Source organism: Peromyscus maniculatus, chromosome 19 (genome assembly GCF_049852395.1).
Source record: "Peromyscus maniculatus bairdii isolate BWxNUB_F1_BW_parent chromosome 19, HU_Pman_BW_mat_3.1, whole genome shotgun sequence".
NCBI lineage: Eukaryota > Metazoa > Chordata > Mammalia > Rodentia > Cricetidae > Peromyscus > Peromyscus maniculatus.
This window is the reverse complement of record NC_134870.1, coordinates 31056792-31083387: the sequence shown is the minus strand read 5'-3', so window position 1 is coordinate 31083387 and position 26596 is coordinate 31056792. Positions and strand designations below refer to the sequence as shown.

Genomic DNA, 26596 nt, shown 5'->3' with positions numbered 1-26596 from the left:
TAACTCTACAAATAAAATTAAATTATTAAAGTTATCACTGTTCTTAAAATCAAAGCAAAATGTCCTAAGATGTAACACTCATTTTTCTGCTTTTCAAAGTACAATATATTAAATGTAATGTCTCAAATGAGGGGAAATGGAGATTATAAAATCAACTCCTGCCTTGTTGAGTCATTCAGTTATGATCAAAGGAGCTGCCGGGTGAAGAGGACCCTTGCTCTTTATCTGGACTCTGTATTACTACTGATTTCAATGGCATTTTATCAAGTTCTCCTAACACTTGCTTCATTGGCAATTACCTTTTGAGTGTAACTAGCTCCTGTTGTGTGGGTGGGACTTCTAAAACACTGGATGATGGAAAAATCCAGAGCCAAGTTATAGCTATGTGAAAATAAGTTATCTGCAAACTCAGCTTCTGCCCTACCTCAAATACCACTGACCAGCTTAGTGACCCAGGCCCCATCAGGCCACTAAACTGTCAAATCTCCTACCTCAAAGCCACTGGGCCATAGATGGGCCACCAGCCAGTGACCTGGCTCAGCAGGAAACTGAGCTCAAACAACCAGATTCTTTCTCAGGAAGCACACATGGGACACAGAACATTCGCCAGAAGCTTTGGCTAGGATTCTAAGGAGAGTAAAGCTATGAGATAGATAGCCTTGCAACCACACAGAGGCCCAGCAATACAAAGATCTAAGAAAACAGGGCTGTGGGGCAAAGGATAGACACACCGAATGGGAAAGGGAGCCAGTGACAAGTACCAAGCATAAGCATCTTGATGCCAAGAGGACTGACATACCAAGGAACTTCTGGTCCCTGCCTTCCTTCCAGTGGCCCTGCCTCCCTGGAGTTTCTGCTCTGCCTAGACTCATCCACACAGCTCTTCTTGTGTTCCTGACTTGAGTTGTCTAACCATACCCACTCTGACTATGACCTACAGATATCCAACAGGACTCAAGATGTGAAGGAGTTGTGGGTACCCTGGCTACACAGAGAGTTTCAGTGTGAATGGCTAGATGTCTAACTGGGATTGGTCTAGTCATGTTAGTGGAGGTTGTTACTAGATTTTGGGAGATGGCCCCCCTTTTGACTCTGTGCCCATCATGAGGCAGAACTCAGCATTTCAGTAAAACCTCCAAAGATAAGTCAATGTAAAGAGAGTGACTGTGACCATGATTTTGTTGAGTAACCTTTATTGAGCCCATTGGTTACTCAACTTTTTTAATTTAAACTTTTTATTTAAACCTTATAACCACCTTATGAAGCAGATGGTATCTTCATTCCTATTGGAGAGATGAAGCATTCAGAGACCATATAACCCACTCTTTTCAAAGCTATTGTTGAGCAACAAAGTCCAGAGCCCAGGCTCTTAGTAATGTGAAAGAGTTAGTAACAAGGAGTCACTTTTCCCTTTTCGTGTGTGTGTGTGTGTGTGTGTGTGTGTGTGTGTGTGTGTGTGTACATGTGCACATGAGCATTGGCATGTGGAGGCCAGAGGTCAACCTCAGTGTCACTCCTGAGGATCTGTGTCCATTTTGTTCTTGTGAGAAAGGCTCTCATTGGGATCTAGAGCACTCTGAGTAGGCTAGACTGGCTGGCCAACAAGCTCCAGTGATTCACCTGCCTCCACCTTATCAGCACTGAGATTATAAGCCACTGTGTCTGGGTTTTTAATGTGGGTGCTGAGTATTGAACTCAATTCCCCCCAGGCTTGGGTGGCAAGCACTTGACCAACTAAATTGTCCTGCTCAGCCCCAAGGAATCATGTTTTACTGAGGACTTTATGAGGTGACATGGAAGGAGGTTCACCTCCTGCACCACATATACAAAATATCGTAAAGCCTTTTTTTTTTTAGAAATTTCTGTTCTCCCAAAGTTCCTCCATGACAACAGCTGAACTCCCTGCCCCACTGTACCACCCCAAACCTCAACTCATATGTTCTGCTCTGAAATACCAGAGCAGGGCTCTTCAGGGTCCTGATTAGACCCCCAGGTTTGCCCAGACACTTTCAGTCTCTTGACTGCTAGGTGAAACCAGGTCAGCTCCACAGCGGAGCACAGGTAAGCAATCTTCACAGAGAAATGGGGCTATCGTCTTCTTAGGCAGCAAAACACAGGTTAGCTTAACTGAACAGAGATTGTGTCTTCTTTTTCTCATTTACTTCAAACTGCTGTATTCCTATATGACTCCAGAGTGGAGCAAAGCGTAAGGCTCTGTAACACACCAACAGGAGTCTACATGAAATCACACTGCTCTCCTGTTTGGGGGCCAATGCACTGATTGCATATTCAGATTCTAGATGAGGGTCTTAGGTTTCTCTGAATGCTTTTGCACATAGAGATCTAATCCTTCATGAGCATGCCGAGTTTGGTGGTCTATACTATAAGCTTGCTTGTATAAGGCAAACCAAAAGAAAAAACAAAAAACAAAAAACAAAAAAACAGGGCATACAGTGAAAAGCTGGCTCAGACCATTGCAACAGGAGCATTCAGGTCACGGCTAAGCAAGTCTCTGCTCGGGTTCAGAGCTGGCTGTGTTTAAAGGATCGATTCAATGCTGGTTTTATTAAGCCTCCCTTTGTGTCACCCTTGGAATTGGTACACAGTTGAAACGAAGAAGCTCCAGGAGCTGACATTCCTAGAAGCGGAAGAAGAACCTGGGAAAGTCAGCCAGGTATGCAAAGAAAAACAGCAAGCAGAGTTAGTTTCACCCTCACACTACACTCCAGTAGTTGCTGTGGGCACAGGATCTAATGAATTCATGCTGAAACTCAAGGTAGAACCTCAAAACTGACTTGTGAAGAAGAGATTTAATTGAAGAAGAAGAATTTAATTGAGGATTTCCTTATGGACAAAAATGAGAAGAAAGCCCCTAGCCTCACACAGAGTTGTGGGTATCGAAGGCAACGCAGTGGCGAAGCTGCTGTTTACTGGCACAGCCCGTGACTTGTCACACTTTCCCTTCTACAGAAGGTCAGAAAGCAATGCCATGGTCTGAAGTAGATGTCAATTTGACAGGATGCTTGGTGTAGGGCTTAATATAGGAAACTCTTATGGTTTTTGCCACTGCAAATATCAATAAACTGCTACTTGGAAGGAAGAAAACAGTGTTAAGTGTGTAAGTATGTCCTGTGGAAATGTTAGGAGGAATAAGTGTTAAATATATCCTCTATTCAAATGGCAGGTTCCAGTTTTCCATTCTTTTTGATATTTTCTTTCTTTTTGCATTATCCTTTAATGCAAAAAAAAAGTCTGAGAATATAAGAAATATGGGAACCTTTAGAAATCCAATGTCTGGTCTCTTTTAAGCTAGGGCTGGATAATCAGTAGGTTCTAAGAGGTAGGAAGCCTCTTGGTGAATGAGATAAGAAAGTTGGGTGGGTCATAAATTAGAACTCTTCTCCCCAATTGAAGCAAGCTGGACCAATGCACACAAGGAAAGTATCAACATAAAAGCAGATGGGAGAGGGCTGGAAATGCTGCACACATGATGTACATTTGTAAAGATGCTTCGTTCAATGTGAAGGATTTCTGTGTAAATGATGAAGCTGCTCCTCCTACTGAACTATAGCAGTATACTGTCACGCATGTGGGTCTGGTCTCCACATCTGGACAATAGGGATCTGAGCTGACAATGTAAGTTAGCTTCTTCCTCAGAGCCTGGAACAGTGACATTAGCAACTAATTTACTGGGAAGGGATTATGTGTTAGAGCTGGCAGATTCTGGATTAGTGAGTGCTCCAGGGTGCAGTAAGACCACAGCAGCAAGTACCTCACTGGTGGTTCCTTCCTCCACAGGGCAAAACAAGATGAAAATAAGTATGCTATGGAGACAGAAACATAGAAAAGAAAGCAACTGCAACTGGTGTGTGTGTGTGTGTGTGTGTGTGTGTGTGTGTGTTGTGTGTGTGTGTGAGAGAGAGAGAGAGAGAGACAGAGAGACAGAGAGACAGAGAAAGAGAGGGGGGGGTCTGAAGACTTCCATGGGGGCAGTATGTCTGTGTTGATCACATCAACCACATCAGTCAATAACATGTGGATCTTGCCTTTAGTGGGTGCTGGTGCTGTTTCCAGGATTCCCATGGTTCTTACTGGATTTCTGATCTCCTGTCAATTCGTTTTCACTATGACAACTGAATATTGTGAATGCTACCATCGGATGACTAAGGACATATCTCTTCTAATTCCATTTTCAGACAAAGGGTAAAAGAAGAATGGGGAAGAGGATGTGTGTAACTGAGGGTGGAGGGGCTGTTTCTCCCCAGAAGCACATGGAGTTCCACTATGAAGTCTGGAGTGTGAAGTGCAACCTCTAAATGCTACTGGATGTAGGCTTCCTCTGAGATGGGTAGCCCACCAGTTCATCTGAAGCAATCCCTCTCCTGATTCAACTGTGGCGTTGCCAACCTTCTAGCTAGGTCCTTCAAGTGAAAGTACACGAGTCAGTGGGCCTTACTCATCCTTTCGGTGATCTGGCATGAGGACGACTTGTCAAGTCCATCCTACATTCTAGCCTGCAAGTTCCACCTAATCAAACCTGTTTGTGAGTTCATTGCTGAACAAAACAGAATGAACAGGACTTTCCAATTTGCTCAAAAACTAGGATGCTTTCCATTCGATTTCAGTGCCTTAGTCATGAAAGCAACAAAACAAAAACCATTTAGTGAGTATCACAAACACTATCACCTCTCTTCTTACAAGAGAAGCTGAAAGGGTTAAAAATTTACTAAAATGTCCTCCTTCCATAACACTAAGCAGGTGATCTCATTGTGCTGAAGGCAGGGGATGGTGATGAATGCAGGTTATTTGAGCAGTGTGTCTAAGGTTACCAGGGCAACTGCTGACTATTATTGAGTAACTCTAAGGTGTCTCCATAAAGGTCAGGAGTGAGGGCTTTTTCCATTATACATTCGACTTTAAAATGGAGCTTTTTAAAGGAAATTGGGTAGATGCAGATGGGGAATGGCAGATCAGATGAAGACACTATATATAGCTCAAGATAATTGAACTACTTCCATCTAGAAGTGTTGGCTAGGCCTTGGGAGGGACTTCATGAGTAGCTGCTATGGTGAAATATACCTTTTGCTTTTCTAAGTTACAGCTTCCCAGTTTTAGCATGAACTCTGACATAGTCTTGAAGCAGGGGTCTAACTGAATCCACTCCACTTAACTACCTGAGAGAGTACTCAGTTTTCTTCATAACAGATCACCTGTGCTGTTACAAGCCCCTGCTTACCAACCTGGAACCCTGGACAAGCCAAAAGAGGAATCACAGGGCCACTGGAAGAATGAATGAATCAATGGGTGAACTTCATTTATAACCCTTAGAGCAATGCCTTCCTGGTATAAGACATGCTGTTCAAATCCTCTCTCAGCTTAGTTTAAAGGTAGAAACAGAATTACTTCTCATAATGACATACTTCAAAGGTTTAAGAGGATCAATAAAAGGTGATTTCAAAACTAAGTTCATTTATTTTTTAACTGAGTTTTTGACCAAAAACACAACACATGCAAAAAATAAAATAAAATAAATAAATTTATTGACTATGTAAGGTTGGTGTTGACATGAAAAGTTGTTCTTCCTACCATCAATTCTCCACCCAGCTGCTTCCTTCTGAGATAACCAGACAGATTTATTCCGCTCTATCTTCCCAGAAAAATTTCTGACATGTACACATACCTGTTTATGTCTATACCCATGGGTTCTTGCCTAAGTACTATTACATAATGCACATGGATTGTTTTCAAATCTAGCTGTATATAAGAACCACTTAGCTCCACTAGGAGCAACTAACTGGTGCTGCTATAAAAGGGATGGCTGGTGAGCTACAGCTATCTTACTGTGCACCCCCTTCTCCCTGAGTGTACCCCTGCAGGCTGATGGGTCCCCACACACAAAGCCCCGACTCCCTGTCCTGCACTGGCTACTCTTCTACCCTCTGATGCACTGCCAGCTTTCATTGGTGGGCATTCGGCTGCTGGCACACTGTGCTGAATGGCATGAATCACTACTTGATACCTTCTCCATCCCTCGTCTTTCTCTGGGAGCAGCCAGAGAAATTCTCAGCAGCAGAATTTCCTGAGTTTACCAGTAAGGTTCCCTGGCAAACTATCAGGAGAGGACATATAGGGCCCAAGCATGTCTTCCAGTCCTCTGAAGTCACTTCCTCTTAGTTTTGTCCCTTGATAAGGGTCTCTGCTCTTTTCACAGCTATGACTAACTCTTCCCAGAACTTGTGGGTTCTGATTCTGTATTGGTTATTTGTCTCACTGAAGTGAGAAAATCCCTGACAAAAGCAGTGGAAAGAATGGGGGGGGGGATCTAGGGTTTATTCTAGCTCACAGTTTGACTGGATAGTCCACTGTGGCAGGGAAGACATGGAGGCGGGAGCCTGAGGCAGCTGGTGCCATTGCATCCAAGTCAGGAAGCAGAGAATGATGAATAATAATGCTAAACTCACTTTCTCCTTTTCATTCAGTCCAGATCCCAGCCCATGGAATGACTCCTCCCACATCCAGGGTAGATCTTCCCATCTCAATTAACCTAAACTATATCATATCTTAAGGACAGTACCTGGATGCATGTCTTCTAGACGATTCTAGATCTTGTCAAGTTGATGATCAGTATCAACCATCACAGGTACCATTTTCCATCCACATCCCTTCAGCCCCAGGATGGTGACCGGCTGGTGGTCATGAGCCCTCATGCTCTGTACAGTCTTATGTGACTCTCTTGCACTAACACCATTATAAAGAAACCCTCCTTAAATTATGTTGTTTTATTTATAGCAATGTCTCTTCTTAGGACTGCAAACATTCCCTTGGATAGACATCTCTACCTTTATTGCTCTGTGAACAGCATCATCTCTTTCCTCTGACGACATGTCAAGTAGAAGCAACAGAGTAGCATTTAAAGCAGCCATCTTATCCATCTTCTGAGCATTTTTGACAATATCCATGGAGCTACCAGCTGTCTTGCTTGTAAAGAGTATTTGGGGTGCCATGGAGGCAATGTCTGAGCCAACACACTGCTTCCTTGTGAAGGAAGATGGTAGGCACCAGAAGAAAAGCTAACAAGTCAGTGACTGAGATCCCACATTTCAGAATGATTTTTTTCTTCACAAATTGTTTTGCTTTTTGCCATAATGGCAGTTAAATTAACACAGAGTCAGAAGCTGCAGAGGAATTCCTGAGGCTAAATTGTTCCCTGGTGAAGACTTGAGACCTCAATTAGTTTCTAACCTAATTACTGTAGTTCCAGTTGGCTCTACCTAGAGAAACAACATGGTAGGTGGTTTGACCAGCCTCCTCCAGGAAAACATGTACATCTGTTGTACAAACACCTTAAAGCCGATCTTGTAATAGAGAGTGCTTCTTCGGATTCCACCGCACTTTATTATTTGTATTTAGTCCAGTTTTAGATATTTCATTTCACTTTTAGAGTTGTCTCAACATTTTAAATCTGGGCTGCTTTGTGTCACATCAGATGGAAAACAAAAGCAAGAGCACAGAGCGTGCATCTGCCACTCCTGAATGAATCAGCACTGAAAAAGTGTTGGCGAAGGCAAAGGATGAGGTTAAAAAGTCATGTGTCAGGCCAGCAGTGGTGATGTATAACTACAATTCTAGCACTTGGGAAATGGAAGCAGGGGGATGAAGATGTTCACAGCTTCAGAGATAGAGAATTTAATGTCAGCATGGGCAACATAAAATCCTGTCTCAAAAAATCAAAGTAACAAAACCAAGAACTCATGTATTGTTTATCAAGATAGAAATAAACTGCTGTGGGGACGTAATAAGTATAATTACACAAATTAAGAAAACTGCAATGTACAATGTTACTAGGTGATATAATCTGGGACCACCTGATTGCCACAGATGCTACCCCTTGTGAACCACTGTCTGGCATATGAATTATACCAGCAAATGATATTTATTGATTGTTTACTTTGAACCACAGATTATGATAGCGTTATCCCATTATCTCATCTAACTTGAAGGTAGATATTGTTGGTTTGTTTGTGTGAGACAGGCTCTCCCTATTCAGCTCTGGTTGTCCTGGAACTCAACTATGTAGACCAGGTTGGCCTTGAACTCCCAGAGATCTACCTGCCTCTGCCTCCCCAATGCTGGGATTAAAGGTGTGTACCACATGCGTGGCCAAAGGTTCACAGACAAGGTTTAGGTCAGAAATGGTAAATAATATGCCCAACTTTGCAGTCAGAAAATGGCAGAGTCAAGGCTTGACCTCTCTAGGCAGGAGCTATTCAATTTCTCTGTTCTTCACCCTTTCCTGCAGTTTGGGAAAACATTGACTCTCAGATCTTCTGTCCATGTTCACTGGGATCTACCCTTTTCAGTGCTCTGTATTATGAGAACTGTTCTGTCAATACCGGCATCTTGATCAGATCATATCATACACAATGAATGTTCAATGAAAAGAACCAGCTAGCTGAAGAGTCATCCACCCTCTTTAATGATCAAGAGGCATGTATTTGAGACTGGTTGGCTGGCCTGCACTGAAAATGCGGCACTGGTGACTCAACAGTGTTCCTCTGAAAGTAGTCCTGCCTTTCGTCTACCACTTAAGGTGTACTGGCTTCAGCTAGGGCAGGGCTCTGCACGGGCAATGAGCCAGTAGAGGGAGGATTCAGGCTTAGCCCCAAGAGCTTCGCAATGAGCTAAATCATGTTTTTATTCTCATGGATGTCTACTATCCTCATGCCCTCTGCCACTGCACATGGGGGTTCTCAGACTTTAGCAAGGTCAGCGTTATCTGTAAGGTTTGGTAAAGCAGAGACTGTTGGGTACCTGGGAGGTCTAGGGTGTGTGTGTGAGAGAGTGAGGATTTGTCTCATGTATCTAACAGGCTTCTGATGGTGCTCAGGATGCTGAGCCAGAACCATACATTGAGCCTGCGCATCAAACTAAGACTGTCCCAGAAGACCTGTGTAACCCAGACCAAGCAAAGCCTCGAGAAGATCCACAGAGCTTTCTAGATCATTAACATAGGGAAGGGGTTGAAAACATGATCCTGGGACTGTTTCTCTATCCAAGGAAGCATCTGCCCCACAGATTCACTAAATTTTTTTCAGAAATCCACTTTAATGTAATTTAGTACATCCAAGGTAGACTCTGAATCTACTTATGACATCCATATATATATATGCAGTGAGGGACTGACCCACCTTAACCCAAAACCGTCCTGGGTAGGCACTCCTATTCCTGAAAAATCTAGAAACCTTCAAATCCCTTGGGCTACCTGATGAGCATATGCATAGCTATTATTAATTGAGACCAAATGTTTTATATATATATATATATATATATATATATATATATATATATATATATATATATAGAGAGAGAGAGAGAGAGAGAGAGAGAGAGAGAGCAATGCTTCCAAATTAACCATAAGTGAGAAAATTATATTGCAGCCTTCCTTCAGCGTCCTCTCAGGAGCACAACAGTGCTGAAAGCCAAGACAAATCCCTTTCCCCAAAGAACCTACCCAAAAGTTATGACTGAAGAAGCCTAACACCCACATACCGATAAAACAGGGTGCCAGGAGGCATCTGAGGACAGCTAACTCAGAATGAAATCCATTCACGGAGACCCTTAATTATACACTGAGGCTTGATGCATGCACGGTACTGTCAAGGCAAATTTGGGAAATTATTTTAGATGACTGAATAAGATTAGTCAGTCTACAGAAAAGACTCAGCCCCTGGATATGTTTGAGTTTGTAAAGGGGAAAAGAATATGTGTGAGGTGAAGCATTTTTCCATTGTGATCCCCATGTTGCTGAAAAACAGGGATATGGTGGGGCGCGGGGAAGGTGCCCATCCGCCCTTCCAGCACTGCTCTGCTGACAGGCCATAGGAATCCAAATGTTGCTCACCGCCCTGGTGCATGAGAAAGAAATTCTGCTGGGTCACCAAAGTATGATGGCTGCCTCGAATAGTTTTTATATCATAGAAATGGTGACCGGCTAATAACCAAACATGTTGATCCAATAAAATTCAGATGGATTTAACTAGGCAGGAAGCCCCACCCTAAGCAAGGAAAGCCCAGTGGGCCTTCCAAGTAGTGAGTGAGATTGTGTGTAGGGAAATGGAAAAAGCAGACAGGAGAAAAGGCAACTTGGAAAAAGACAGCAGGCCACACTGGTAATATTCTCCAGCCACATCAAGACAAATATGACCAGTCACTCAAGTATCTGTAGCCTCTACAGCCCCAGGAGCTCAAGGAAGCAGAGCAAAGTTCCAGATATGTCTCAGATACAGCAGGGAATAAGTTGGAGTCACCAGGAAAAGACGATTCTATTTTCAAGTTATTCTCCCATGTTTGCAGGCGGAAGTCTGGAGAGGCCTTTCCTGCCTGCAGGTAGATGAGTGGCAGAATCTTCAATAACAGCGAGATCTTTCTCTACAGAAGGCCAGTCCAGCCAGAGGAAAAGTCCTCTCTCCAAAGTCTACAATCCAAAAAGTGGCTAATAGCGACACTTTGAGAAAGTCCCGGTTGTACATTCTGGTATAACTATCTTGGCATGTAACAACATTGAGGATAAAATCCCCTTTAAAAATGCCACTGATGAACACTTGTCTAATGCATACTATTCATTTTGTGAATCATTTGGTCTCAATTAATAATAGCTATGCATATGCTCATCAGGTAGCCCAAGGGATTTGAAGGTTTCTAGATTTTTCAGGAATAGGAGTGCCTACCCAGGACGGTTTTGGGTTAAGGTGGGTCATGCATCACTGCAGGATTAGATTCTAAGCAGGAAGCCAAGGCAGGAAGGTGAGCAAAACAGTGGGGGTCTTTTCTCCACAAAGCTAAAGTGTATGTCAGGACTGAGGGAACAGAGAGAACAGGCTATGTGTGCCCAGGGAGAGTAGGCTCCAGAATAACATTGACGACAGCATTGATCACAGTGGGAGTGTGCTAAGAGTGGTCTCACCAATGTTCATGCCACCTTTCTGTGGGGGTAAAATCTCCTTACTTTGCAGATGCAGAAACTCAGGGAGAGACAAAGTCACTTTCCTCTTGTCCTTCAATCTGTCTCCTTTATACTCTCTTTGGTTTTCTTTGCAGAACTCACCGATTCTTTTCCTGTCTCTACAAGAATGTACAATCCACATAAGCAGAAACTACCTTGCTTCCTTTTTCTTTCGGGGAAAGGGTGTGCTGGTATTGAACCCAGGGCCTGGTGCACGCTAAGCATACCTTGCTGCTCTTTCTGCCCCTTCTTTACATTCCCTGCCCCTGTGTTTGTAAGTGACTGTACTTTCATGACTCAGAACACCTGCGCACAGTAGGTATTCAACTGATGCTGGCTGCATGTACCCTGGTCAAACGAATAAAATGTAAGTAAAAGTGTCCAGAGATAAATAAAATGTAAGTAAAAGTGGCCAGCGATCCCTGAGGACGCTTCCCCCAAATCTCATCTGAGAGTGACTAAAGCAAATGCAGGAAAGCCTGGAGTGCTTCAGAGAAGCCACTCTAGAAGCAGGGTGCATGCATCCCCTCAGAGCCTGCTGGCCCACAGCTTGCTGGGCCTCGTACATGAGGCCGGCTGACTCTGGCCGAATCTGCAAGCATTTAACATGTACACATCTTTTAGATCCACGGAAATAATTAGGAAATGCAGATGTGTACATGTCTTCAGATGAAAAGATGAGAAAAGCCATCTTATTTGTGAGATTACTGGCCAGTGAGATACTTTTGGGGGGTAAGCACCACCCAAACAGCTAGAATGCCTAGGCCAGCCTCTGCCACTGGTGTGACTGTTCCCATCCTTCAGGTTTCTTTAAATCTTAACATTCTCCCTCCATCCGACCAGTCTGAAGAAAGCATATGCCTAGGAGTTTCTAAGTTGGTGGCATTAATGTGACATGTAATGTCCTTGGTGGGGCACCCTCTTACATTTTACTCAGCGTTTGTTTACTTCCCTTTAAAAAAAATATCACTATGTTCTTACAGGCACTGGGCAGATATCAACTTTCTTGATCATTGTGGAAGGAGGGGACTTTAGGAGCCATCTTTAAGCACCTACTGGATAACCTCCATTCGTGGAGATAGACTAGTCTCATTTCTCCTCAAGCCCCCAGGATTGGGGTGGGAATGTTCATGGCTACGGGCTGGTATTTTTGGCCAATCTATGTTGGTGCCAGAAAGAAAACCTAAGGTTTCCTACTTTCCATTTCAATGGCTGAGCCATCCTTCTTCTTGGCCTCAACCATTAGTCCAAGCTTTTATTTTGTTTCTTAATTTCTTAGAATCTCATTATAAGATACTTTCTCTCTTTAAAAGGTTCTAAAATCTGAGATGCTAGTCTCCACAGAGTACCCTGCTACAAGCTAGAATATTTCCACACGTTTCTGTCTTACCCAGGTAGCTCAGTTCCATATAACACTCTGAGGCCATAAAACCACAGGCCTTGGGTTGGTTAACTTTGCTGTTTACTAAACCACTCTTAGACTTAATGGTTTAAAACAACCATGACACATGACTCATCACAAAGCTATGAGCAGCTTTGCTGTAGATCTTGCCTGGACTAATTCATGAGGCTATATTCAAATAACTGGCAGCCAGGGATTGCAGTTGGCTAAGACACTCGGCTTCTTTCTGTGATATGCTATCATGCTCAAGGTTAAACACACTGCTGTACATGAGAGCTGGGTTCCAGGAGCATGATGTAGGAAGCTGCAAGGCATTTTAGCCAGGGTTTGGAAGTCATTCTTAGTCAATTTTACCACATCCTATGGGCCACCTGACCAAGGATGAAGGATGGCCAGATTATGGGGGCTTTAGCTTATAAGGATGGCAGCAATGATTCTGACCCTCATTTAATCTATTGAAGGCCTAGAGGTAGAGGAATGAGGCATGGAGCAGGTCAGTTCTGAGACTGCAGAATCTGAATGTTGCCTCCTGTCAAGCTTAACATGGGCTCCATTCATCCAGTCTTTTTCTTTTTGAAAAACTGAAAATCTGTACTTTAAAAAAGTGTATGTTAATAGATTTTTATTTTAGAGAAGTCTGGGACTTACAGAAAAATCACAAGAGTGTTCATGTGCCTTCTCCTCTCTTACTCCCTAAGTTTCTCCAGTTATTAATATCTTGGTTAGGACACTGTGCTGATGGATGAAGCAACACTGATACAGTTTTATTAACTAACCCTTCTAGTTTGTTTGGATTCACTCTTTGTGTCCCATAGGCTTTACTGATTCTGACGAACACAAGGTATCTCTTACCCACCACCTAGGTGCTACATAGGATAGTTTCAGTGTTCTGAAAATGTCTTGACCCTAAATCTTTATCCTCTCATCCCTCTCCCTGCATCCTTGGCAACCACTGATCTTTATTACAAACTCCAGAGTTTTGAATTTGTCAGTAAGCTGTGTAGTTGGTATCACCCTGTTGAAGTCTTTCCAGACTAGTTTCTTCAGATGAACAATATGCATTTAAGGTTCCTCTGTGGCTTGATAGGTCGTGAAATTGTATTTTTTAAAATATTTATTTATTTATTTATTTATTTATTTATTTATTTATTTATTTATTTATTTATTATTTATTTATTTATTATTTGGTGTGCTTTTGTGTACACACATGCAGGTAAGGACAACTTCTCAGGGTCAGTTTTGTCCTTCTACGATGTGGGTCCCTAGGTTAGAACTCACATCATCAGATCTGGGAGGAAGTACCTTCACGCACTGAGCCATTTCTCAGGCTCCAGTTACATCATTTTATTGTTGGATGATGAGAGTTCATGGGGCAGAGATACTGCACAGTTTATGCACTAACATCTCCTGACAGATATCCTCATTGCTTCCAAGTTTTGGCAATTATGAATAAAGCTGCTTAAGAATCTCTGTGGATGTTTGTGTCTGTAAGTTTTCAACTAACGTGGTGAAATACCAAGAGGTCTGACTTTGGTCATATGGTGAGGTATATTGCATTGTGTAAGGAACACACATTTCTTCCTAAGGGACCATGCTGCTCTGCATTCAGACGGCAATGAGAAGAAGCTGCTACCACTGCCATCTTCCCCGACATCGTCTGTGCTGGGATGCTGGCTGTGTTGATGAGTGGACGGTATCAGTTCTTTGGTTTTCATCTCCCTGTGACACATGATGGAAACATTTTCCATTTGCTTTTTGCTATCTGAACATTCACCACTGGTGAAGTATCTGTTCAGATTTCTTGCCCACATTTTAACTGTGTTTGATGTTTACTTATCCTTGAGTTTTATGAGATCTTTGTGAGTCTTGGAGGTTGGTCCTTTATCAGATGTGTTTTGCAAATATTTCTTTTTCCTAGTCTGTACTTTATTTCTTTGTGTTCTTAGCTTTATTTTTTATTTGTTTTACATTAAAGAAGTTGTAACATTTTCTTTCACAAATCACACCTTTGGTGTCCTATTGGAAAAGTCACCATCACAGCTGAGCCCACCGAGGTTCTAAGTTGGGTAGCTTAGCATTTTGTATTCAGAACTACAATCCACTTGTAGTTAATGCAGTGAAAGTAGAAGATGTGTGTCTAGATTAATGTTTTGTCTTTACTCTCCATGTCCAGAAGGAAGTCTGGGTTTTTGTGTGGAGTTTCTCGGCTTCAAAGGTTGACTAAGTGCCTTTGCCAACCCTGTAATTTCCCCACAGCACACTTGTGAGTAGGCTGTGTTAAGCTATGTTGGATTATCTAGACTTCCTTGTCCCATCTACCAAGAGCTTCCCTAATACCGACCTAGCTCACACTTTCTCTACCTCACTTTTCTCACTACTTTCATCTGGCCATGTGACCAGATATTCAGTTAACATTGACTCTGAATACATTTACGAGCTGCAAGTCCCATTCAGGTCTGCCCCATGCCACTGTCCACCATTCTTAGGCAGAGTGTAAATTCTGGGAGGGTAAGAACTCTGCTCTTCTGGTCTACCCTAAGCAGCTTTACAGAAGTCTAGGCACAATATAGGCAGGCTTTCACAAGATTTGCTGACATTTGCAGACCAGCTGGACTTTGGTGCTAGGTTATCAACTGCCCTCTGGTCTTCAGGAGAAGCCTGGCTATTGCAGAAAGCTAGGTGAGTAATTGCCCAAGATACACAGTGGCCTTGTCCTAGCATGGGTAGAATGGTGGCAACTCTGACTTTGATGTTCAATGTAGCTTTATGCTCACACCAACCGCAGGGCCTCAATGTCCTAAGAGAACTAGATGGATCATCAGAGTATCAATGGATGGTGAGTAACAAATCTGTTTCTTTCATTATGATTTCTACATGGTTATGATGATCAACCAGTGTGCAATGAAACCATGGGGAAAGAATGAGTAAACTAAAAAGAACAGGTAGTTTCCTAGCGACTGGATCCTCACAGTATACCTAATTAATAATAAGCAAAGGAAATGATAATCTTCCATCCCCACTCTGGCCACATTTTTGTTTCCATCTGCATCAAATACTTCTAACCATCTCAAAAGGACCAGAGATGGAAAAAGTAAAAGGCTGGGTTGTGCCCCGGCCTGACCACCACAGCATGGTGTGCTGAAAGACATCTGAGAACCAATTTACTCAAGGAAAGCAGGGACTTCTGTTTGTCAGGACTGCTGAGTTTCCATCTGTGCTCCACTCAGGCAAATTCTAGGCAGGAAAAACTGGGAAGGCAGGAATCAAGGACATGCTTTGGGCTTAGGAAATGGCCCGTGAACCTGCTGCAGAGTTTGTAGGGACTTTGGCATGGCCTTCACACAGGGATGAGCAGACGCAGGCATTCTGTTAGCAGTTCCAATACATTTGTCGTCTCTACCCTCCAGATCCATAGGAATCAGTCAGCAACTCACTTGGCCTGGGGGCAGCAGTCTTGTAGAAAATAGAGACAGAGTTCTACTCCAATCTCTTCCAAAGACAAACTGGTACAACTATTCCCGATGGCACCCTCCATTCTGGGAAAGTCCTGAATCTGAATCAGGCAGAAAACCCCTAGATTTCATGAAGCAGTCTAAACAATCCCAATAAATAATGACAGCCCAAATTACATACAGATAACCTTAAAAATAGCCCAAGGCCCCCTTTTCAGGCCCAACTAAAAGGACATTTCCCTTTTGCATTTAGCTGCTAAACAATCTCTTGGTACACACTGTACTCAGTGGTGACTCAGGGGCTCAAGCTACCAGCTGCTAAAAGCCAAGATTAAAGACCACTGGTTGGTAAAATCAAGAGTATTAAGCAACCTGGGATAGAAATTCAACTTTGCTCATGCTGAGCAAGCAACAGCTGTAACATAGGCTAGGTTGACTGATTTAAACAAAACGGAGATGAAAGAGCCAAGGAAGGAGTATGGTAGGAGGTATAAAAGGGGAAGGAAGTTGGAGTCCAGGGTAGGAAAGGGGGCCGAAAGGGGAGCTGAATGGCTAGGGAAGCAGGTGCACAAGAGCTTGTGGAAGCGTATAGCAAGGCCAGAAGACTCCAAGGGCAAGTCCAGCTATGGAGACCCGGAGGAGACTCTGTGCCCACAAGCTGGAGAGGTTCAACTGCTCTACACTCTAGAGGCACTGCCCCACTTCTTGGTGGACAAACACACCGTGCACCAATTGCAGATAGCAATTAAACTTGCTGAATGCTATGCTTTAAAGCTGCCAGCAACCAAGGAGAGCCCTGCCTTGCTCAGTGTTCGATTTTACCTCAGCCTGCAGTTACACTTCCTTTATAAACACTTCATAAGTCAGTTTCAGAGTTCTTCTTCTTCTTCGGCATTTACTATCATTTCGTTTGTTCTAATACAAATGTTGGGCCCATTTTGTAGATGACAAATATCTAAAATGGAAGGGGACCTTAGGATGCTATCACACAACAGTACACAGAGGGACGGGAAGAAGGTGCTGCTGTCCTCTATGATCCAGAAGTTGATGCTTCACCAAGAGAAACAACTGCCTGCAGACAGCCTAGGGCTGAGCCTCCATCTGTTTTCACTAGAGAACAGCGGAGTCAACTGTTTCCCAACTCTTGTACAGCTGGTGGTAGAGCATCCAGCTGCTCTGATCAGAGCTCACATTCTTTCTGGAAGACCCTAGCTGACACAATGTATGGGGTGGTCTAAGAAGCATGCTGAGCAATGTGGGTTGAAGTCACAAGACAGAACTTTCTGGCCCTGGTTGAATAGTTTCTGGGGAGGACTGGACCACTAGCTCCAATACTTTATCTTGTCTACACGTACTCAAAGCCCCAAATGGAACAAAAAATTAAATGGCTCTTTTCCTTTTACAGTCTCTAGCGAGAGGTCATTATTACACTAAGTTTTGATAGCAGGAAGACATAAAGGGCTACTCCACACCAAGTGTTCTTCTGTATGGAAGCAGACACAGAAGTAGCATCGAACATTGTCCAGTAACCAGCACAGGCAACAGCCATCACCAAAGCCATCTCAGCAGGACAGTGCATCACAGATCAAGGCTAAGAAGCAGTATGTTAAGACTCTTCTTTATGGTGATGATGCCAAAGAAAAATCCACAACAAATCAGCCAAGTTCCAAGTTCTGGGAGAAGGCTGGAATTATGTTCATGGAACAATGACCCAAAGTCAGGTTGAGCCAGAGAAATTCTGGCAGAATGGATGATCACAGCCAATGAGGAGCAGATAGGGGCTATCATACTTACAGTGAATTGGGCCGAGTAGGTTTGACCACATCCAGGTTTGGGTCACTGGAGTTCATATTGGGCTGCAGGCTGCTGCTAGAATTAAGGATGCTGTTTGCACTGGAGGATACTGATTCCAAACTGGAGTTGATGATGCTGTTCCTTTGCTCCTCTGAAGAGAAGAAATGATAAAAAAAAAAAAAGGCCCATATGTATGTTAATAGAATAGTGTAGGCTGCTCCCACACATACAAAATTTACAAATAAGGAAACTAAATTGAAATATCTGAAGCTTTGAAAAAGTACAGAGGAGCCAGGCATAGTAGCACATGCCTGAATCCTTAATATTCAGAAGGTGGAGGCAGGAGGATTAGTTCACTGCCAACTTGGGCTATTTGAGTAAGACTATCTCAAAAACAAACAAGTCAACCCAACAATAAAAATGGGACATGAGAAAGGACAAGATTATTTAACAGTGGTAATGGGGGTGTGGGGGTAGTGAGGTAACTCAGTGAGTAAAAGCACCTGACATCAAGTTCCAGTCCTTGGAAGCTACAGGGTAGATGGACAGAACATGTTGTGCATGCATACACAGATACCCACAGATCTACCCTCCCTCCCTCCCTCTCCTTCCCACTCCCCCTCCGCCCTCCCTCTCTCAGATAAATACAAAACAAAACAAAGAAAGAGTGGGAAAGGAAAGATCAAAGGGGAACAGGTCACATGGATCTTAAAGCAGAGTCCTTCCTCATGTTGAAAGGATCACCCCCCCTACCACCACACACACCTTTAGTATGAGCCAGGCTCTTCGCTTAAAACAGCCCTGTATATCGTATGACTCCACCTAACTTGTGCCTTCTTTTGATTCACAGATGGTAAGGACAGAGAGAGGACCTCATGGACTCCTTGTGTTCAGCCACATTTTCTTCTAAACCCCCTGCCTCTAACTGCTTCGGCCATGTCATACCTCCAAATTCACAGCACATCACCACAGACTATCAATATGGCCATGAATTTCCTTAGAACTCAGCTGGACTAACTTGATGACCACACCCTAGAAACATCTGCCTGCCTCTGGAGCCACACATTTCAGATTTAACTTCAAGTTAATTCTTCAATAAAGAGAGGTGTAAGGGCTGCACAGTTGTCTGCAAATACAAGACAAAAAAATTTGAACCCATGGTCCAAGCTACTGCATTCATATTTGGAAATTACTAGTAGAGAAACCCGAAGTCTCTCCAAGAGACTCCTCTGACTGGCAATGTGGCCTCAGGGACATCCCATTAAATTCTTAAATTCGTTTTCAGTTTTTTATTTTGGTTTGTATGTATGGGTGTTTTGCCTGTATGTGTGCCTGTGCATCACATGCATGCCCTGATGGACCCCTGGAACCAGAGTTATAGACAGGTGTATTGTATTTATCTGAGAGAGGGAGGAAGGAGAGGGAATGGGAAGGAGAGGGCGGCAGTAAGAGTACATTCATGGGTGTCTGTGTATGCATGCACAGCATGCTCTATCCATTCACCAAGGATTGGAACTTGATGCCAGGTGCTTTTACTCACTCAGCTACCTCACTACCCCTTACACCTGGGAATTGAACCTGGGTTCTCTATGAGAGCAGCCAGTGCTCGTAACCCCTGAGTTATCACTCCAGCCTCTGACCTCAGAGTCCAGATGAATCTCTGAAATGGGGAGAATGAGAACTGCCCTGTACAGCTCATGAGCTGTCATGAGGATCAAGTGGGATCATATGCTGGAATGTGCTTTATAAACATTGGGATAGAGCTCAAAGAAAGGAACTTTCTGTTTCTTCTCATCTCAAAAAACTTGGAAGCAAGAATTGAAAGATCTGGGGGATGATGCAGCTAAATGGCATGGGTACCACTGGTGGAGCAACATGTTACAGACCTGGAATGTCCGTCCCTTCCCACATTCCAGACTCACTGGTCACAACAACTGGTGTTGCTGGCCATTATTTCATTCGCCATGAAATAAGTGGGTTAATTTTTCTGGAGCCTTCATCTACGAAGGCACGCTACATCTCAAAGTGACAGAATGGAATCACTGACCCACTCACTTATAGATGAACATTTGAACTCGAGTCTCGTTTGGACGACAAAGGGATGAGAGCATTAAAAATGCTTGCTTTCCTCTGGGGGCCGGAGAGGTGGCTCAGGAGGGAGGGAGGGAGGGGAAGGAAGTAGCAAGGGGAGGAGGGGGAAGAGGAGGGAAGGGAGGAGTGCAGCAGGCAGACTATCAGGGCCAGTGAGCAGGACTTACTACCAAGAAGAAAAAAACTCCTGCCTTAGACACCAGTGAGCACTGGGGAAAAGGAGCCGACGCTAGCAGAAGGGATAAACCTCATAAGCCCCAAACTGCAGAAGAGACGGCCGAAAACTTCTAGGTAGAAGTTCCTCTGAGGTGCTGACAGTCTTGACTGAGGGAAAGTAGGAAGGTGGACAGGAATGTAAAGATTACTCCAGAGAAAGGGTCAGGGAGTAAAGGCGAAAGCAAACAGAACATTTCAATGGTTGCAGCAAACGAGACCAAGACAAACTCTAAAGCATTTGGAATAAATTAAGAAATAAAGGGAAAATGACTCAGTAATGTCACTTAAGACAGGAGGCTCCTCCCACTGTGGGCAAATGAATACTTGCTTCTGAGAGGAAAGCAGGAGGCTGGAAGACCTCCTCCAATGAGGAGGAGCCACCCCTCACATAGGGGAGCTAGCTCGGCATCCGCGTCCAGGGGGACAGGCCAGCTCCGGCAGCCCCATGAGAAGCTAGAATGGGCACATCCCATTTTCTCAGTGCTCACTGGGGAAATACAGATTATAAGATGGGGGACTTCAAAAGAGACCAGCCACCCACCAGTCAGGAGCCAAGCCCACAGGATCAGGGAGGAGCATGAGGATGACAAAGGGAGAGAGAATGCTGCTCTCTGGGGTGCTCAGAGCTGGCTGGTCAGTGAGAATGCTCGCCTTCCCCAAGTTTGTTGTCAGTGAATGCCTCTTCCAATATTAGTCACCAGAAGCAAGAGCACAGAAATGAGGAAATGGAGGAATACATTGCCAGAAATAAACACGCTTAGGGAATGTGTTGGATGATTTCATGAAAATATATCTTAAAGCACTGAGAGCAGGTATAGACTTAGTCCTTAATGACATAAACTACTCAGGGGAAAGCATAGGCTATCTGGGCACACAGTGTCCATTAAAACGACCTGTGAGGTCAGAGGTCACTATACTTTCCTGATGAACAGCCCATACATTCTGCACACCAAAGCCCCATGAATGGTCACACATTAAGTCACAGATAGAAGAGAATAATATGCAATCAAAATTTCTTCTGCTGGAACGGAGAGGGGTGGGGCTGTGTGGGCCTGAATTTTGCAAGTGCTTCAGGCAGGGACCTTGAAACCAAAGCACTGGTGACTGTGGGCAGCATTTATGTTTTCTGTACAAATCAAGAGCGGAAAACACAAGTATGCAACCAAATCACTGCAACTAAAAAAGGAAAGCCACAGAGTAATTTTGGTGATGTTGTACTTGTTCTGGGGGTTGCCATGGAAACGTGGAAGCTAAGCTCCAGCACTTTTCATATTTACTAAGTGACTCCAACTCACTCTAATGGCAACCCCATCCAACACAGGAGGCGGGATCTGTTTATCACAGAGCCCACAGGCAAAGGCTGGGGAACATAGAGCCAAGCCAAACGTACAGGTCTTGGCAGGCTGGAACTTGTCTGGCCCTCTGAACACACGGAACCGAAGGGTAAACACGAAACATAGATCTTCGCCACTTTAAGGGATAGTTCCCACTCTGCAGAAGCCTGTCAAATTTTGGGCTAATATGTCATTTTTCCACAACACAAAACACTGGAGGTTGGAAAGAAGCACTCACGACTCCTCACAAGGACAAATCTCTCCACCCCGCACCCCCCCCTCTTTCCAAGCTCAAACATGAAATCAGGGAAAAAGAGAGTTACTAGTCGGGGAGCTTTGCAGAGAGCCCGAGTTTTTCACAGAGAGGAGAGCGGCACAAGCAAAATCCCCAGCGGCATTCCCGTGCCGTAGCTGCGAGAGAGGTGCACTCTCCTCTGCTTGTCAGAGTTGTGCAACGAAGTCTGTGATGCATCATCTCGACAAGATGGGATGATAATAGCATGGCAGGCAGCTTAATGAATTTTGCAATAAAAATGATGAATGCACGGCAGTTTCTGAATTTGCCATCTCTGGGAAACACCCAAGTACATGGGAAGCTTGGACTCAGACTTGGTGACTGTGCAGTGATTCTTTTTCACACTATAGCCGCCTTCCTGCCTGGACAGCACAGCAGACCAAGCCAGAAGAAAAGCCAAGGTGGTCTGATCTCAAGGTGGCCCGGTCTCAGTGGTAAAAGTAATTGTACGAACAGTATGTAGTGTATGTTTAGGCATGTAAAAACAGCAGCTTAGGCCATGAGTGGAGGAGTAAGCAAGGGTTTGATGGGTGAGAAAGAAGCATGGCTTGATCGTTTGTGCAGCGCCTGATACTGTGACTTTCACCAGGTTGCTTCAGTGAACAGCGTCTAGCTTGGTCTACCATGGACTGGCTGACTTAGGCACTCTTTTTCTATAGTGTTCACAATAACCTTTTTCCTTGCAAAGGAAGAAAATGCCATTACAGTGGATTTTATGAAAGAGTGGAGAAGGCATGGTGGCTGGCCTAGGAGGGAAATGACTCCCAAGAATGAGGCATGGAAGCACAATGGAGAAGCCCAGTCCTGAGGCTATGCCCATAGTGGAGGCTGCAGAGATGGCACTTAATAGCTGTGCTGGGAACGGAATGATTAGAGTAAGTAAATTCTCCACCACGGCCACGCTTGCTGCCGACCCCGCTATCTGTGCATGGTTAGTAAAAAACTATGTATAACTTATCTTTATACCATGAATCGTTAGAAATTGGCTTGGTATAGTAAATAGGTGATACAATTAGGGAACTTTGTTTGCAATAAGAAAAATTCAACACATAGTAAATATGCATTCCTTTCCAATTTAGAAAATATAGGAAAGCATAATACATATACTAATATCCAATATGTGCAACTTTCTAGCTATATTCATTTTGGCATGTAAATATTCAGTTATTGTGTTGTATATGGACAGAGATAGACAGGCAGGCAGGCAGGCAGACAGACAGGCAGGCAGGCAGGCATGCACACACAGAGAGAGAGAGAGAGAGAGAGAGAGAGAGAGAGAGAGAGAGAGAGAGAGACTGTCTTTTAACAGAAAGATCACACCATACCTAATGCTATATTAACTGCTTTGTTCTCATATGTTACCACACAGATGTAAGCCTATAGTATCCTTTGCTCCATCACTTAATGACCCATCTTAAACTTCCCTTATTGTCATTTGTCTTCTACACATCAGTTTTAACAGCAACATCAACTATTTGGTTTTCAGCCACACACAGTAACCACACATAATTAAGCACAGAGCTACATTACACCTTCTGGAGCCTCTGTGACAACAAGAATCTGTGTGGCCAATCACGTCATCTGCCAAAGCAAACACGTGTGTCCAGGGCACTCAGGATCTCCAAAGGCAAGCTGAGAAATGGCACATGCTGCAGCTTTGACTGCTCAGAGAGAGACATTACATAAGCCTCTCGACTGTGTGAATTCTCAGCCGTTTTTCAACAAGGAAGACACATATGAGAAGTATAGAAGCTAAATTTTTAGACTCTCACTGAGCCTGTCTGGGAGAGGGTCCAGGGATGCATTAGCTGAGCTAAAAGAATTAATCAGAGATATAATCCCAGCAGCTAGTTAACATGATCCATGTGAAACAATGCCCAAGGATCCATTCCTGTCCCTAATCCACCCCTACCAACCCTGAACAACATATGCCAAGGTTTCTGATGTGTTTGTACTTGAGCATTAAGGGAGCTGTTTCTGGAAACAGGGCTGCTACGTGTCCCTTGCTGGAGGCCTCTCCTTTGGAATCTGCAGGGCCAGAGGGGGACTACATTCCTATTCAATGGGAAGGTGACACTATAGTATGGTGATAATTATCATAATCACAGACAACAGTTATTAGGTGCTTACTGTGTTCTAGGCCTTTACATGCGCTGGCTCATTTAATTATGGTAATTAGCCTCCAGGACAGCTATTATTAGTGATCAGTTTTACAGATGAGAAAATGAAAGTAATACCTTCCAGGTGTCAAAAGGACTCAGTCTGACTCCAGGGCCTCTCTTCACAGTCACCACGCCAGCCCACTCTACTCCCTGACAGAGAGCCCTAGAGGTAGCCTGGTTGGTCCTAACAGAACATAACAATTGTCAAGGTTCCCATCCCACTTAACCACTGTTGGTCTGTCTACCTTGAGTTAAGTGCAGTGCCCAGGGTCTGGGTCTCCTGCCTCTGACAGCTCTGGAGAAATGGAGCATCCATATTGTTACTAAGCCCCTAGAGTTTAACGCACACCAGTGTCTAAGTACCATTGTTCCAAGAAGCTCAGTTCAACATCTCATGTGTAAATACTAAAATAATTGGGGACAAGGCCACTCTTTATTGTCTATCTGCAGCCTCTTGGAAGAAATCACAAAGGTGTAAAGGTCTTGCTGCAGGCTCTCTTCAGCCCTGCTGGCTCTGCTTTCCATAGCTGTCCTGCAAAAGTACAGCTCGGTGTTAGTGCTAAGATCTACCCTTCGCTAAGATGTACCAGTCCCGTTTCTGCTGGGAGGTGATCTATGTGGAAACCCAGGGGTTAAACAGTAATCTCCCTTGCAACCATCCGTCTGGTAGCACAGTTGAAAAACTTCCTTCCATCTGTTTAGAGGTGATCACAAATGAGAGCGCCTTGGCCCAGTAAGCTAAAACCATCACTGAATGCATACTGCTTTTAGCAGCCCTGCTGCTGGGTCTGGAGGGGAGGCTGCCACCTGGCTATAGATTGTCAGTTTGCATATTAAAGAACTCATTCAATATGGCTCAACTGCCCCCATAGTATCCCTGGAAGCTGGGACAGATGGCTTTTACTGCTTCTGTATCTCAGCTTAGCAAGGTTTTCACTTGCATGGCTCAAAAACTGAGGAAGGTCTCTTTGTAAAGATAAAATGGCATAGGGAAGGGAGGACATCTGGGCGACAAACTCTTGCTATCTGCTTAAAGTCTCGTCTTAGTTTATCTGCCTATAAATTGCAGCTGAGTGGTACCTCATAGGATTATCAATTAGAGGTATGAGAAGAAATAATGATGGGCTTAGCATGATGGCTGGCACATTACTTAAGCTATAATTGTTTTTATCCTTGTTACTGAATGAGGCTCAAATAGAGTTTTGTCTCGAGGGTTCCTCATTAAATGTATACATTCATTCTTTCATACTAGTTTCCTAGCCTAATGCAATTTACCTCTCAGATTCATGAGAAGAACTGCAAATATTTGGTCTTCCAGATTATGTCCAGCAGTCCTCCCTAACCAAATCATTCTCCCAGCGTCTACCCCACAGATTGAAACTGGAAATTTAGGTCATGGGTGGTTAATGGTATGGCTTTGATTAGGTGACTGGGTACAAATTTCCTACTTTGTTGCTAGGTGACCCTGAGTGCATCATTGATTATAGATTTAGTTTTCCTCCAGCTGGAAAATAGAGACATTACCTCTGTCATATAATTTTAAGGTTCAAATTATGACATACACAGGGACCAGCATGAAAAAAAAAAACAAAAACAACCTTAATAAGTTATATATCCCTATACAGTAAACACAGATAAAGAGAGGATGGAATTTAATGGGGAAATGTCTTCTAAGTTCAACATGGGGAAACTATCTTTCCACAGCTCCACCAGGACTTACAACTCTGCTCCGGCAGTTCTGCATCACAGACCTCTTTCTAGCCTTTTCCCAGATGGAATCCCCATTTCCCTCAGTATCTTTCTAACAATTCCCCCTTTCACAAAACACTCCTTGACCACCTACAGACAACTCTGCTTGCTAATCCCCCCGAGTCTCCCATAAAATCCAGTGTGTTTCTGAAGATTTGCACGTGATGCTACAATGTCTTCTAAATCTTGTCCGTCCCTTTGCTCTCTTCCAGAGTTCTCAACTCACAGGCTGTTCCCATGTCATCCCTAGCCCTGCTTCTACCACATACTGCCTAAGCTTTCATACTGACCAAGAGAAACTCTCTGGCTCCTCATCCTGCAAAGAGGTCAGTCATCATAAATGTAGCCTTCTGTTGGGGAGGGGGAGGAAAAGGCAACTTGGAGAGTACTTCATTCACTCTAAAAATGGAGGCCAAACTCATGCGCAGGTAGGCAATGGGTCCACCCATGCAGAAGGGAAAACCCTTCCTAGAAAATGAGATCAATGTCTATTAACTCCATCTAGCACATAGGAAGCTTCTATCAGACACTTCTGTGAGTCAGAAGTGAAGGTGCAAGACCTATGACCTTTCAATGTGACCTTCCGGACTGTCCTCTCAGAAAGGAGGCCAGTGACAACATTGGGCCATAAACACTGGCACTGATTTACCTCTGAGAGAAAGAAATGGGCCTCAACTTCTGTAGATCAGGACCCTTGAAGAGGAGTAGAGGTCTACTGAAGTTAACAACCGGAACCTCAGAGGGGAGGGAGTTTCCTGAGCCTTCCTGCTAGGTATCTCATGGTGGACAGCATAGGGACTGCCCAACACAATGCTATCACACTGCAGGTACTGTAGAGAAGAAACAGGAGTAAAAACGAGGCTCAAAAGAGATCAGAAAGACATAGACAGACCTAAGAGGAAATGAGCTTCCAAAAACCAGGATGTGGCCAGTGTGAAGACAGAAGAGAGGTGTGCATGCATGTGTAAATACTGTGTGTGCATGTTCACCATGTACAAGCTTTCAAACAATATAGGTTCCTGGGAGACAGGACAGTTAAAGTTCACATCAAATCTGGACATGTGTCTCAATAAACATCATATTGTCAGGTAAACACTGA

The 26596-nt window shown here is 43.9% G+C and overlaps 1 protein-coding gene across 4 annotated transcripts in view; it reads right to left on the bottom strand.

Moving 5' to 3' along the window:
- Positions 1-26596, bottom strand: part of Arhgap26 (Rho GTPase activating protein 26) — a 391848-nt gene that overhangs the window by 58970 nt on the left and 306282 nt on the right. For all 4 annotated transcript variants that reach the window (XM_042264260.2, XM_042264261.2, XM_042264262.2 and 1 more), the window contains exon 20: positions 17651-17801. In XM_042264260.2, coding sequence (XP_042120194.2) covers positions 17651-17801 — 151 coding nt within the window. The remainder of the gene's footprint in view (positions 1-17650; positions 17802-26596) is intronic.